This window comes from Tasmannia lanceolata, unplaced genomic scaffold (assembly GCF_043159265.1).
Source record: "Tasmannia lanceolata isolate RefF3 unplaced genomic scaffold, GAP_Taslan_0.1 ptg000012l, whole genome shotgun sequence".
In the NCBI taxonomy this organism is placed as follows: Eukaryota; Viridiplantae; Streptophyta; class Magnoliopsida; order Canellales; family Winteraceae; genus Tasmannia; species Tasmannia lanceolata.
In genome coordinates this window covers 10,909,464-10,924,759 of record NW_027518689.1, presented here as the reverse complement: position 1 = coordinate 10,924,759, position 15,296 = coordinate 10,909,464, and the positions used below count along the sequence as shown (strand labels likewise).

General features: G+C 44.5%; 1 protein-coding gene across 2 annotated transcripts; it reads right to left on the bottom strand.

Annotated features, from left to right (window-relative positions):
- Window positions 1–885: 885 nt before the first annotated feature.
- Window positions 886–4,705, bottom strand: LOC143887073 (uncharacterized). Of its 2 annotated transcripts, XM_077391182.1 has the most exons (9): window positions 4,270–4,705; window positions 3,545–4,183; window positions 3,328–3,465; window positions 2,242–3,250; window positions 2,068–2,155; window positions 1,888–1,986; window positions 1,562–1,804; window positions 1,373–1,467; window positions 886–1,293 (listed from the first exon to the last, which is right to left on the bottom strand). In XM_077391182.1, exons 4-9 carry the CDS (start codon window positions 3,081–3,083, stop codon window positions 1,128–1,130), a joined length of 1,533 nt encoding a protein of 510 aa, XP_077247297.1. In that variant the 5' UTR covers window positions 3,084–3,250; window positions 3,328–3,465; window positions 3,545–4,183; window positions 4,270–4,705; the 3' UTR covers window positions 886–1,127. The 2 variants fall into 2 exon arrangements, with proteins under 2 accessions (XP_077247297.1, XP_077247298.1); XM_077391183.1 differs by having other exon boundaries at window positions 3,328–4,183.
- Window positions 4,706–15,296: the final 10,591 nt, after the last annotated feature.

Here is a 15,296-nt window from a genome sequence, read left to right as displayed (position 1 = left end):
AATTTTCCAGGTTCCTTCTGCCAATATTCTCGGAGATCCGAGACATATTGTCGGAGTTTCGAGATGGGACGGATGGAAATTATTCCTACTGGACCGAATCTCGGAGATCCAAGATTTTTGGTCGAAGCTCCGACGTTTGGTGGGTGAAATCTCGGAGTTCCGAAAATTTTGGTAATTTTGGTCGGAACTCCGACAATATGTCCAGGTTCCATCTGCCAATATTCTCGGAGATCCGAGACAAATTGTCGGAGCTCCGAGAATGTCAAAAATTATTATTTTTTTTTCACAGGAGCACATACGAAGTACAAAACATGATCTAAATGCATGAATTGTCTTTTGCCATAGAACCGATTTAAATTGTGGCCCATGAAATGGACGTTATGGATCTTCCTATGCTGTGGGGTGGACAATCCATTTGGAGAGAAGGGGGTGGCTGTTGTCATAAATGGTGTTAAATTTATGAACAAGTTTGCGGAAGATTTATTTTCTTCCCAACAGTTAAACCAACCAAACAAAACCGGAAATATTTTTTCAGGAGGAATAACTTATTTTCCCACCAATCTCGCAGGGAGATTTTTCTTCCTCAAAAGTACGAACAACGTGCAATTTGGGGCTCTATCAGACAATGTCCTAACATTTTCACCTACAATAAAAATATAAATACCCGAAAAATCAGAAAAAATAGGGCTCCCACTGCCAACTATGACGATGAAAATAAATTAAAACTACAGAAAATAACCACAATTCAATACAAATAAATCATATTTCTATCCAATACAAATATAAATTCCCCCAAAACTTTATGAAGAAATATTTGATAAATTTCAAAGTCCTTTACCATATTTCGCAATGAACCCAATGCCACAACGACCATCGGTTGACAGAACTTGATTTTTAATTACAAATACATAGTTGTCAGTATGCTGAGATACAAACAAACCCTCCCTCTGTGTCTCTACACCCTGCTTTCTGTCCTACACATATGCGCCCAACAATTACAAATAAATTTAGCCCATTTTACCCCATTTTGCTTACGAATAGACAGAAAACTTCACTGGAAAGACCATCAATGTCCACCATGTTTACAACATCCATCAGAACTTGAAGAGATGTTCTTCATTTTTCAGTCATATATCCCCCTTAAGGAAATCGCCACAGTCCCCAAACTCTCGGCGCAAGAATCTTTCGCACAGCTGCAGCCGATAAGCGGGAATGTCAGACTTGCTGAAAGTAAATGGATCATTTGCATACAGATGGTCGATCGCTTTAAGCACGAACAAACCACAGTCGAACCTGCATAACAACGGTTGTATTGAGCGAATCAAAATCATAGCCTAGAAAAATAAACATTTAAATATACTAATATACTGACCCATTGGCCTGTTGTGGGAAATTTTCCATCTGCGCATATTGAAAGTGGTCTATATCACAGCCCCTTTCCTTTAAGTACTCCTTCAATAACGCAACCTGCAAGTGGTTAACATTGACAGGTTTAGGAAACATAAGTGTTATACGTATAGATTTATAAGTAGAAAAACATTAAAGATGCTAACCCACTTACAGTCAATGCTGCTCTTTCCTGGAACTCCATTCCTTTACAGGAATTGCATTCGTGGAAGATTTTGTTGACCATATCGACAATGAGGAGAACCCAATGATTGTCTTCACATAATGGTAATAGTACCATTTTTACTGCTTCGAGGTGGTGGTTTATAAGTCTACTGTGCACAGCGTCCTTCGCTGTCTTCCACTTTTCTACCCTCAGCTCCTCAGTGACTTCGGTCCCCACTGCAGTCAGAGTTCCCTATAAAAAAAAGGAATTCAATGGGATACTACAGATAAAATCTTATGTAAACCTCAATGTGGGATGATAGAAATTACACTTACATGTACCACCGATGGAACGAAGACAATTCCCTCCATTGTAGGATCTGCTAACCCATCGTCGTTGGAGGACTGCACGTGCTTCCCATATATATCGACAATCTTCAAGGAAGAGAAGTAAATGTCAGATGTACATTATTACCTAAAGTAATGTAGAAATTAATGATAAAAAATGACACTTACAGTGCCAGTCAGGTATTGTCTGACATTCCAAAGCTGTTGTAGGTCTTCAGCTATTAGGTGTACATCATCCGTTTCCATGAGGATATCACTGCAAAATTGTATTAAATTGTTAGTTAATAATTTTCAATTATGATCAACTTAAATCATGGTATAATATAATTCACATCTACTTGCCTTTTTTCATGCTTTAGAAGTCTCTCTATCAGAGCTGTTCTCCTTCCCTTACGCATCTTCCCGTCATCCCCTTTCTTCTTGGGCGGTGGTTTAGGTATGTTGGGGTCCTCCCCCTGTTTCTTCCCTTCCTTCTGCCTCCTCTTTCGGGTCTTTCCTGAATAGTAGGGGCTTTTTCTGGCTCTCCCAGGTTTCCTACTCCTTCCATCCATCTTCACACCCCTCACAATGCTCCCTAATTCGGAATCCACCATCTCATCCCTTAGACCACTCACTTTCATCTCAACTTCAGTAGATGGTGCCTCTTCCTTGGTCACCTCCATTTCGAACAATCGTTGTAAAGGGTTAAGGATCACCCCGTCTGTGGTGCCGAATATTTCTTCATGTGACTTGGGGTTCTGAGCCGATACATCTATTAGGGTGGCGGCTGCATCCATGTCACATCCAAGGTCAGCTAAATCCGTCCAATCCTCGCACAGCTGCGAAGATAATCGTGCACCTTGAGATGCATTTTCGCCCTTCCTCTCCACCTCAACCCCCTCCACCTCAACCCCCTCCATTCTTCCCCCAGTCCCTTCATTTGTTCTCCGCATACGCTCCCATCCTTTTTTCAAATCCTCCTCTTTCTTTCTGACATCTTCCTCTCTTTTTTCAACATCTTCCTCTCTTTTTCTTATTTCTTCCCATGCTGCTCTAATCATCTGCCACTGTCTATCAACTACATCTCTCTCTCTCGCCAAAATTTTTATATGCTTCGACTCATCTTCACTACTTCCTTTCTCCATTTCACTTTCTACTCCCAAAACTATCCCCTCGGATTCCAACTGTTCCTTATCGGCTTCCATTGTCTCCTCAACATCTTAATGTTTAAACATGACAGTCAATGATCAAATTTAAAAAATCAAAAAGTAAAATAAAATAACGTAGGCAACATAGTCCTGCTCGACTGCATTACCTCATCCTGTAGGTACTGTGACTTCTCTAACAGAGATACTTTCAATGTCATCACCACCTGAATTTTTGGAAAACATAGTCAGTTATCAAGATACTAGTATTGATATATACGTTAACAAAATTTTCATATCTCACCTCCGATTTCTTTATCTGCTTCTGCTCCACTAATCGATATGTCTTTGATTCGTTTGCTTTCCAGTCCTATTTAAGGACACGTGGACGAGCAGTTGGATTGGTGGGAATCCAAAATGTGGTATGCTCGTATAACCATACCTGCATACATACGAAACACCATGTTAATCAAACTATAAACAGCACGGTTAGAATATTAAATGTCATGAGTCCAAATTACCTGAATTACCAACGAGCAGCCACCAAGGTACCTGCCACCCTTGCTGACTCTGTCTAGGTAATCTACGAGCCAGTCATACACTGTCATCGCCCAGTTATAGTTGTCAATGTTTCCTATGTCGTCGATGTAGGGCCAGAAGAGCTCGTCAGCTCGATGTGTGCTTTTTGTGAAAAGGACAGAGGCAAAAAGATGCAGGAGAACATATTTCACTGTCTTCTCTATCGAAACTTTATTGCGTTCTCTAACTAATGATGTAATTTCATTCTCAATAACCGATGCCTTGACGTTGGCCTCTGGAAATGGCCAGCCAGGCACTTTAGGTTGCAGTTTTGTCCTGTCGAATGACAGAACCCTCACCACGTCCATTCGCTCTCCACTAAGTGGCAGTCCTAATGCCAATGCCACATCTCTTGGAAGGAAGGGGACATTTATACTCCCTAACGTGAACGTGTTAGTGCCGGGAGTCCACTTATCGTGGATAGCTCTTATGAGAGGCTTGTGCATGATAATGTCCTCCATGCCAAACAGATGTCGGAAAGGAGTCTTTTCTATGGCATGAAAATGGACTGGCTTGAACTTTATCCTGTCCATTGCCGATTTGAAAGAAGCTGGAGAACATCGTGCTGGGACGTATGGAGCCTGCAAAACAAATTACATCGCCAAAATATATGTGGTAAATGAATTAACTTACTATGATTGATACAATTAACAACATACACACTTACATCTGTTCCTCTCTTCTTCACAGCTGCAGTTTTCGTCTCCTCCCCTTCTAAACTCCTTTCTGTCCTTGTTGGAGGCTTTGTTACTTTCACTCTATCACTTCTTCGCATCACCATCTTTCAAGGCTTTGAATGGCTCCTGACCGGATAAAAACTGTATAACAATGAACAACCAAATCAAAATCACCGAGATCAATTCATAACCCAAAAACTCAGTTATATTGACAATCATTAAAATTCTCGTCCTCATCATCTCTAAAATAAATTACCAAGAAAATCAATAAAATCCAACCCATAGCATAAACTCATATTCCCAATCAGTACTATTATGAAGAAAAGCTAGCAAGCAAACCAACAATTATTACAATTCTCATACTTACCTGAAAATATGTATCATGTCTGTAACCTCTAAGGTCTGGCTTCTTAGATATGAAGCAAAGCAAACAAGAAACAAAAGAGCTAACCAATAAGTGCAACGATCAGTGTTCTATCTGAATTTTCTGAAAGCACAACAACAAGGACAAACCCCAAAAACAGATTAGCAGGTCTGTTAAAATTCTCATCCACATGGGCATCAGGCGAGTATTAGCTCACATGCATTTAAAAAAAAACTCATAGCATCAGACCTTTTGAGAAACAAAGCAGATAAGCACTAGCTATTGGAATTCAATGACCACCATTGGACCAATAATTTAATAAATGAAATCGAAGATAAAACAAGTGAACCATGACTGCTTCAACAATGAACATGGGTCTCCACATGGTATTAAAGAAGGCCCATCAACTATAAACTGTGCCCTCTACATGGTATTGAAGAAGGTGTTTTTGAAAACTCATTTCTCCACTCCACAAATTGTAAAAATAAAAGCCTAGCATAAACAAATAGCAGACGACCATTTGCATTTATTTTACTCCGTAGGTGGAAATGCGGTAACTGATATGTACATGAAATGAAATCGCATTTCTCCATTCCAAAAATTAACGTAAAAAATAAAATCTAGCATAAATGCAGAAGAAGGTCCTGAAGTTCAAAGGCATGGGTTTTCAGCTACAAAAAAGGGGTTATTAGTACCTAAGGGAGGCTTCTCAAGGGCAATAGAGGGGAGCTATGCATGGTATTAGATAAGGGATTATGGGCCCTCAAATGGGGTAGAAGAAGTACCCTCGGAGGGTCCATCAAATCTAGAAGAAGGTCCTCAAGTTCAAAGGCATGGGTTTTCAGCTACAAAAAAGGGGTTATTAGTACGTAAGGGGGGCTTCTCAAGGGCAATAGAGGGAAGCTATGGATGGTATTAGAGAAGGGATTATGGGCCCTCAAATGGGGTAGAAGAAGTACCCTCGGAGGGTCCATCAAATCCAGAAGAAGGTCCTCAAGTTCAAAGGCATGGGTTTTCAGCTACAAAAAAGGGGGTTATTAGTACGTAAGGGGGGCTTCTCAAGGGCAATAGAGGGGAGCTATGCATGGTATTAGAGAAGGGATTATGGGCCCTCAAATGGGGTAGGAGAAGTACCCTTGGAGGGTTCATCAAATGCAGAAGAAGATCCTGAAGTTCAAAGGCATGGGTTTTCAGCTACAAAAAAGGGGTTATTAGTACCCAAGGGAGGCTTCTCAAGGGCAACAGAGGGGAGCTATGCATGGTATTAGAGAAGGGATTATGGGCCCTCAAATGGGGTAGGAGAAGTACCCTTGGAGGGTCCATCAAATCCAGAAGAAGGTCCTGAAGTTCAAAGGCATGGGTTTTCAGCTACAAACAAGGGATTATTAGTACCTAAGGGAGGCTTCTCAAGGGCAATAGAGGGGAGCTATGCATAGTATTAGAAAAAGGATTATGGGCCCTCAAATGGGGTAGGAGAAGTACCCTTAGAGGGTCCATCAAATGCAGAAGAAGATCCTGAAGTTCAAAGGCATGGGTTTTCAGCTAGAAAAAAGGGGTTATTAGTACGTAAGGGGGGCTTCTCAAGGGCAATAGAGGGGAGCTATGGATGGTATTAGAGAAGGGATTATGGGCCCTCAAATGGGGTAGGAGAAGTACTCTTGGAGGGTCCATCAAATCCAGAAGAATGTCCTCAAGTTCAAAGGCATGGGTTTTCAGCTCAAAAAAGGGGTTATTAGTACGTAAGGGAGGCTTCTCAAGGGCAACAGAGGGGGCCTATGGATGGTATTAGAGAAGGGATTATGGGCCCTCAAATGGGGTAAAAGAAGTACCCTTGGAGGGTGCATCAAATCCAGAAGATGGTCCTGAAGTTCAAAGTCATGGGTTTTCAGCTACAAAAAAGGGGTTAGTAGTACCTAAGTGGGGCTTCTCAAGGGCAACCGAGGGGAGCTATGCATGGTATTAGAGAAGGGATTATGGGCACTCAAATGGGGTAGAAGAAGTACCCTTGGAGGGTCCATCAAATGCAGAAGAAAGTCCTGAAGTTGAAAGTCATGGATTTTCAGCTACAAAAAAGGGGTTATTAGTACCTAAGGGGGGCTTCTCAAGGGCAATAGAGGGGAGCTATGCATGGTATTAGATAAGGGATTATGGGCCCTCAAATGGGGTAGAAGAAGTACCCTTGGAGGGTCCATCAAATCCAGAAGATGGTCATGAAGTTCAAAGTCATGGGTTTTCAGCTACAAAAAAGGGGTTACTAGTACCTAAGGGGGGCTTCTCAAGGCCAATAGAGGGGACCTATGGATGGTATTAGAGAAGGGATTATGGGCCCTCAAATGGGGTAGGAGAAGTACCCTTGGAGGGTGCAGCAAATCCAAAGATGGTGCTCAAGTTGAAAGGCATGGGTTTTCAGCTACAAAGAAGGGGTTATTAGTACCTAAGGGGGGCTTCTCAAGGGCAACCGAGGGGAGTTATGCATGGTATTAGAGAAGGGATTATGGGCACTCAAATGGGGTAGAAGAAGTACCCTTGGAGGGTCCATCAAATCCAGAAGAAAGTCCTGAAGTTGAAAGTCATGGGTTTTCAGCTACAAAAAAGGGGTTATTAGTACCTAAGGGGGGCTTCTCAAGGGCAATAGAGGGGAGCTATGCATGGTATTAGAGAATGGATTATGGGCCCTCAAATGGGGTAGAAGAAGTACCCTTGGAGGGTCCATCAAATCCAGAAGATGGTCGTCAAGTTGAAAGTCATGGGTTTTCAGCTAGAAAAAATGGGTTATTAGTACCTAAGGGGGGCTTCTCAAGGGCAATAGAGGGGAGCTATGCATGGTCTTAGAGATTGGATTATGGGCCCTCAAATGAGGTAGGAGAAGTACCCTTGGAGGGTCCATCAAATCCTAGAAGAAGTCGCCATAGAGGGGCCATCAACTGCCCAACATGGTCCCCAAGTTCACAGAAAAGGGTTTCCAGCTACCTAGGTGGGGTTACTAGTACCAAAAGAGGGTTTTCAAGGCCAATATAGGGGAGCTCTACATGGTTTTCAAGAAGGTGTTTTTGAAATCCCATTTCTCCACTCCACAAATTGTAAAATTAAAAGCCTAGCATTAACATATGTACATGAAACGAAATCGCATTTCTCCATTCCACAAATTAACGTCAAAAATTAAACCCTAGCATCAACAAATACCGTAGCATGCAACTCTATTTTACTCTGTAGGTGGATACGCATATATGAAATGAAATCTCATCTCTCCATTTCACAAATTAATGTACGTAATAAAACCCTAGAATAAATAAACAGCAGAACGTTTCTCCATTTCACAAATTAATGTCAAACATAAAACCCTAGCAGCAATAAACAACATTTACAAGCATTTACAACTATTTTACTCTGTAGGAGGAAATGCAGTAACTGACATGTATATGAACTGAAAAAAATTAAAAACATATTGCATGATTCCCCCCCCCCTTTTGCATCTCTCTCAACCTCATTTTCCTTTTAAAAAGTAAATAAAAATGAGATTGAATAAAGTAAGGGAAGAAAACGACGTACCAGGTAGGGTTTCCTTCAAATGCGAGGCTTGATACGTGCTTCCCCTTGGTCGAGATCGCCGTCGAGATCGCCGGAGTGATTGCCGTAGAGATCGCCGGAGGAGAGGACGAAAAACAGATGGTCGAGATCGCCGACGAGAGGAGAGAAGAGGGAAGAGATAAGAGGGAAAACTTAAAAGCTTTTTTTATTTCTCTACGTCATTTCACTCGGTTTCTGCCAAAGGGGCATTCTCGTCATCCGAAATTTTCAAAACCAAATTTTGACCCCCTTCGGTCATTTTCAACAAACACTTGACCCCTCTGATATTATGCCTTTTATTTGTCCCCCTTATGTCAAATTTCCTTTATGTAATGCTCTGTTTCTTTCCTGGACGTAAAATGGGCTTCGTTTTACACTTTTCTGGTTGGATGTTGATAGCAGTTTGAGTATTGTAACAGGCTTAAAAATCTAATTAAAAAGTGTGAAAGCAAATACTGCCGATATTAATCTCCTAAAAAAGAGTTTAAAAAAAAAAAAAAACAAGTTTAACAAGACATCTAACCAGGGCTGGATTCAGGTGGATAGAAATATCTATAATTTATAAAAGGCAAGGTTCATACGCGTGGGCTTGGACCTCGTGATTGGTGGTGAGCCCTCTTTTGAGAAATTATTTGTTTTCTGTAAGAAAGTACAGTGGGGCCTACCTATATGGATGATCTGAGCAATTCATTTATTGGTGCCTACCCCAAAAATCTTCTCTATAGGATGATCCTAACCGTTTACTATATTTGATGTAAAATTAGCAGCTAAATTTTTTTTTTTTAAAAAAGGATTTTATAAAAACCCTACAAATTAAAGGATTATGATCATCCTACTGGAAAAATAAATGGCTTAGATCATCCAAGTAGATCGTGAGATCTCTTTTCAGAAACTATAAACTAGGGCTGTCCCCAATCTCTTTCCTCCCACTGGCCACACCCACTCTCACCACTTGGAGACACTAATTTATTATGAAAATAAATTCCTGGCTGCCAGTCGTGGCTTAAAGGAAAAAAAGAACAGGGTTGGTTCTAGTTGTTCATCTCTGTGTAAATAAACTAGGAAATTCTTATAATATTTCTCCTTCCCAAAACTTTTCCATAAAAAAATGCAACTTGCCTTTTGGGGTTGTGATATGCAAAACACCTTACGAGATGCATTTGTTGCACTGAAACTGATGAAGGACGATTTGTTTAGATTTAGTAGTCAGTTACATTTCTAAACAAAGATAAGTTAGAATCTTATTAGATTAGGATTAGACAGTGATAGCTGTAAAAATTAGGAAATAAAAACTCTGTAAATGGACGTATGTGTATATTGAAAGGCGATCTTTTCATGGAATAAACTTATTTCTACTGCTTCTTTCCTTGTGGATTCAAGGTTTTCCTCTTCTGGAATCTACCGGGTTGAAGATGGCGTCCTTGGCCTTTTTCGCACGCTTCAACCTACGTCAGTGGTTGAAGATGGCCTTGCCTTTTCCGCACGCTTCCACCTACGTCAGTGGTATCAGAGCGAGGTTTTCCTCGGCTCAATCCGTTGGCATCAACCATTTACCCACCACCAGCAGCGAGGTCTGAATTTTTGGTGCGGATTTGCCACACGAACAGTCCAAGCTTCCACAAAACCACCCAATTTTCTCCGATCTTGCATATCCGAACGACATTCATGGCTTTTCTTAAAGCAGTAGTAGGTTTTTTCAAGGTAAGCTTGCTGCAGAAACCACCTTTTTTCAAGGTAAGCTAGCCTCAAGTCCTTTCACTTTCCAAATCTTTCTTACTAATTAGTAGATCGCCAACCCCCATCGCTTGATTTCTCAGCCGATCACCATAAATAAAATAAAATAAATCTGCTAGCAGCCTTTTGACTCCTTTTGCCTTATTTCACCCTTCCTGGCCAGCCCCAATCTCCTTCAAAAACAGCCACTTTGAGTTACCATCCAATTCCCCCCTGTTAGACCTAAAATCGGTAACAGGTACAGCAGTGATGTAAGAGCTGAGCTGGATGACTAGAGGAGCTGAGTCCTGAAGGACCGGAGTGAACGAGGAGTGAGGTGGTCGAGAGAGAGTCCTGCTATGAGGGCTGAGTCCTGCACAAGGCAAGCGAGGTCAGAAGACCAGACCGGGTTTTACTCCGGACAGGCCCTTCGACACTCAAGTCAGTATGAGCAGGAGTGAAGGGGAGATGTCTGAGAGTTTAGGGAGAGAAGGGATTTTCGCATTACCCATTGGTTTGAGCTTTGAATCCCTTTTTATAGGGAAAACCTGGTGAGGTGTCCTGGACAGGTGTCCAGGACAGATGGCGGCCTGTAAGAGGCTGGAGTTCACCTACTCCAGGACAGGTGGCAGGCTGTGAGTGGCTGGAGTTTACCTACTCTGAGACAGGTGGCAGCCTGTGAGTGGCCGGAGTTCACCTGCTCTGGGACAGGTGGCAGCCTGTGAGTGGCTGGAGTTCACCTGCTCTGGGACAGGTGGCAGCCTGTGAGTGGCTGGAGTTTTTACACCCCATCAGTTGCCCCCCAGTTTTCCAAGTCATTGAGTGACTTGGGAAAGTGTGGTTGATCGCTTATCTGGATGGACAGGTGTTGTGTGGAAGTGAATCAGAGGGTTCAGTCCGGAGATCCAGTCCGGAGTCCGGCTGGAAGTGGAGTCCGGAGATCCAGTCCGGAGTCCGGCTGGAAGTGGAGTCCGGAGGTCCAGTCCGGAGTCCGGCTGGAAGTGGAGTCCGGAGATCCAGTCCGGCTGGAAGTTGAGTCCGGAGTCCGGCTGGAAGTGGAGTCCGGAGATCCAGTCCGGAGTCCGGCTGGAAGTTGAGTCCGGAGTCCGGCTGGAAGTGGAGTCCGGAGATCCAGTCCGGAGTCCGGCGGGAAGTTGAGTCCGGAGTCCGGCTGGAAGTGGAGTCCGGAGGTCCAGTCCGGAGTCCGGCTGGAAGTGGAGTCCGGAGATCCAGTCCGGAGTCCGGCTGGAAGTTGAGTCCGGAGTCCGGCTGGAAGTTGAGTCCGGAGTTTGGCTGGAAGTTGAGTCCGGAGTCCGGCTGGAAGTGGAGTCCGGAGATCCAGTCCGGAGTCCGGCGGGAAGTTGAGTCCGGAGTCCGGCTGGAAGTGGACTCATTTTTTGTCGTCTAGCGGCCAGTCCGGTTCGGACCAGACTGGTTTTTGTCGTTTTGTTGAAACGCGTTATATCCAGTTCGGATTTTCCCGGACTGATTTTTGTCATCTTGTGGCCAGTCCGGTTCGGACCGGACTGGTTTTTGTCGTTTGTTGAAACGCGTTATATCCAGTTCGGATTTTCCCGGACTGATTTTTGTCGTCTTGCGGCCAGTCCGGTTCGGACCGGACTGGTTTTTGTCGTTTTGTTGAAAGCGTTATATCCAGTTCGGATTTTCCCGGACTGATTTTTGTCGTCTTGCGGCCAGTCCGGTTCGGACCGGACTGGTTTTTGTCGTTTTGTTGAAACGCGTTATATCCAGTTCGGATTTTCCCGGACTGATTTTTGTCGTCTTGCGGCCAGTCCGGTTCGGACCGGACTGGTTTTTGTCGAACCGGAATGGTTTTTGTCGTTTTGTTGAAACGCGTTATATCCAGTTCGGATTCAAAGATCCAGTACGGAGTACGGAGCATGGAGTGCGGAGCAAGTAGTACGGAGCATGGAGTGCGGAGCATGTAGTACGGAGCGGAGATGTGATTTTCATGCACGTAGGAACACGCGCGTGCTTGATCGTATTTTTGAGTGGGAGAATGTGTCCGTCATAAATATGGGACACGTGGCGCCATTCGAGTGTCCTCGAGATGCGTGCGTCGTATTTAATGCCCCACCGCCTCTGAAAAGCTATAAAAGGAGGTTTTACCCCCTTTCATTCTTTACTTTTTACTTTTCATCTTTTCTTCTTTTTCTTGCTCTGGGAGCTTCGACTTCTCAGTTCTCAGTTCGCAGTTCGCAGTTCCCAGTTCGCAGTTCGCAGTTCGAGTTGCGCAAGGACTTGGCGAGCTCCACTCACCGGTATTCCTCTCAGCCCTTCTCTTTACTACATGTCTGATAGTAGTTCGAGTTCCGAGTCCGGTACGGAGTCCTCCACTAGCAGTAGTTAGGAATTTAGGCCGCCGCAGGAGCCTGTAATGGCTAGGACGTCCGCTAGAGTAGATCTTGTAGATAGTGACGACGAAGGGGACAAGGAGGAGGTGTTTTTAGACTTAAACGCCACTCCACTCCCCACTGTTAGTCTCTCCCGAGCAGAAGGGAGTGTTGAAAGTGACGTTGCTGAGGCGTCTACAACATTCCCTCCTGGTCAGGCGGTGGAGGTAGTCGCTAGAGCGCGGATGGATGCCAACCCAAAATACAACCTGCGAGCTCTAGTCGAAGAGAACTACCTCACCAGGTCCATGCTAGGCGACATTAGGAATAAGTACTGTGTGCCTCCAAGATTTGAACTGAAGGCAGCTATAGAGGGAGACAGAGCCTGTAACGAGAGTCGAGATCTCTGTATTTATGAGGAGTCGATGAGGGCGGGATTCCGGTTTCCTCTGCACCCATTCTTCGCAGCGGTGCTTCGATACTACGGACTGGCCCCAGCTCAAGTAGCTCCGAACTCATGGAGACTACTGACTGGGTTCTTGTATCTTGTCCACGGCCGGTTAGAGAGGAGCGTGAGCTTGTCGCTATTCCGTGCTTGTGCACATCTGAAGAGGCATAAGGAAGGGGGCTGGATCTACATCAGCCAGCGCCCTGAACTCAAAATCATCACCGGTATCCCCTCGTCAATACATTCATGGAAGAATAGGTTCTTCTACGTCGAGGATAAGGAGGTCAGTGAGCCCTGGCCTGTCCCTCTAGTGTGGGACACTCCGGACACTTCCAAATTAAGTCGAAAGCCGCTCCTCGAGAGTGAGGACAAAGAGACTTTCGCCTTGATGCGGAAGGAGATTGAGCAATCAGGCCTTATCCGCTGTGCAGAGTTCTCAAGAGAGGAGGTGCTAGTTGGACTGGGCGTGAGTGCCGCGACTCCAGAACGTATGTAGCTAGACTTGTCTTTTAAAATATGTTTACTTTTATATGCTTGCTTCTGACTGCTTGCTTGTCTGGCAGAAATGAAGAATCAATCGACTGTCGAGAAGATAAGACAGGGAGCCCAGCCACGGGCACAGGAGGGTGCTGCACAGGCACAACAGGAGCGCCAGAAGAGAAAGGCGACTGTACTGGGGAGTCCGGCCCCGTCACAGGGCACTCCTCCCCCATCCCAGAGGCCCAAGACTACGGTGAAGCTAATAGGCCCCTTTGCTCAGGGCGGTGGCTCTTCTAAGTCCGGTGGTGCTTCTACCGGAACCGGTTCTGGGGCTCGTCCTCCTACTGGGCTTAGTGAGCACGTCTTTCGACCCAATTGGGCCGTTCTGAAGGATGACACTGCCCTAGGCGAGAGCCGAGTAGCAGCAGAGCTCATGAGCAAGTGTTTGCTGCGGAAGGACAAGCAACAGATCCTTTACGAGCCGCCAGCTACAGGAGAGGAGGCTGTGCTATCCTCAGCTTACCAGGTAAGGAAGTGGTGATCCATTTGCTAACTTTCTGCCCATTTCTTCCTTTCACCATACTGATGCCTGTTTCTTTCTTCAGATCTTGCTCTACTATAATGACCTCAAGGAGAAGAGTAAGAAGTTCTCCCAAGCCATTACTGCATCTGAAGAGGTGAACGGAAAGTTGGCCGCTGAGGTGCAGGAGCTTCAAACGAGCATCGGGCGAATAAAGGAGGAGAGGAGGTTGTTGAAGGAGGATCTGGCCGCAGAGAAGAAAAAACTGGTCAAGGCTGCTGAAGCCATGGAGGCTCAAAGAGGAAGAGCCACTGAGAGGCAGGAGAAGGCAGTGAAGGAGGCCACAGAGGCGAAGGAGGCTGAACTTTTTAGCCTGTCGAGCGAGGCTTATAGTCTTGGATACTACGACTGCCTCCAGGAGCTCCAGGCCTGCAATCCAAACTTATTGATGCAGAACATGACTCTCCCTGCCAGGCCGAAGATTACTGATGAGGAGCCAGATGCTCTTGCTGATGCTCCTGCTGACATCACCTCTCTTCCAGATGCTTAGTATTATTTTATTTTATTTTTGTTTGTTTTGACCTCTTTTTGTAATGGTCCTTGAGACCCTACAGCTCTTACCAGCCTTTTTAAAGTGAATTTTGTAATGGCCCTCGAGGCCCCACATATTCTGATCAATGAAATCACATGTCTGTCTCTGATACTTCTCAACTGAGTGATTTGCTTGACTGTCTTTTTAATTTTGATAACCTGGGACTGAGGCTGTTGATAGTCGAATTGTGACGAACTGGTCTTTTAACAAGTACCCAAGTTCAGGAACAACAAGTACCCAAGTTTTGTGAACTGGGTTTCCAGTAAGTACCCAAGTTTTGTGAACTGGGTTTCCAGTGAGTACCCAAGTTTAAGAACTGGGTTTCCAGTGAGTACCCAAGTTTTGTGAACTGGGTTTCCGGTAAGTACCCAAGTTTTGTGAACTGGGTTTCCAGTGAGTACCCAAGTTTTGTGAACTGGGTTTCCAGTAAGTACCCAAGTTTTGTGAACTGGGTTTCCAGTAAGTACCCAAGTTTTGTGAACTGGGTTTCCAGTGAGTACCCAAGTTTAAGAACTGGGTTTCCAGTGAGTACCCAAGTTTTGTGAACTGGGTTTCCAGAGAGTAAGAGTGAAACAAAGTCTGCAAAAAAGATTATTTATTTATAACAACAAATTGACAAATTTACAAAGTCACCTTTCTACGCTGTACATTTTGTCTATTGATAATATCTCCTGAGATTTTTGGAGTTCCATGCGTGAGGTAACAAGTGCTCCTCCAGTGTCTCCAGTTTATAGCTTCCTGGCCGGATAACTTCTTTCACTCGATATGGCCCTTCCCAAGTCGGGGAGAGTTTCCCGACTTTCGTCGGTTGGGAGACGGCTGCCTTTCTCAGGACTAAATCTCCTGTCTTGAATTCTCTGGGGCGAATCTTGGAGTTGTGATAATTTGATACCCTCTGCTTATAAGCGGCGACCCGGATTCGAGATTCTTCCCGGATTTCTTCTAGTAAGTCGAGGTCGGCACGGAGCCCGTCGCCGTT

Coding starts and splice junctions, on each gene's coding strand:
- LOC143887073 (XM_077391183.1), bottom strand. CDS start 3,083: ATGGAAGCCGATAAGGAACAGTTGGAATCCGAGGGGATAGTTTTGGGA. Junction 1,805..1,887: donor TCGTTCCATCGGTGGTACAT/GTAAGTGTAATT, acceptor TTTTTTTTATAG/GGAACTCTGACTGCAGTGGG. Junction 1,294..1,372: donor TTCCCACAACAGGCCAATGG/GTCAGTATATTA, acceptor GTTGTTATGCAG/GTTCGACTGTGGTTTGTTCG.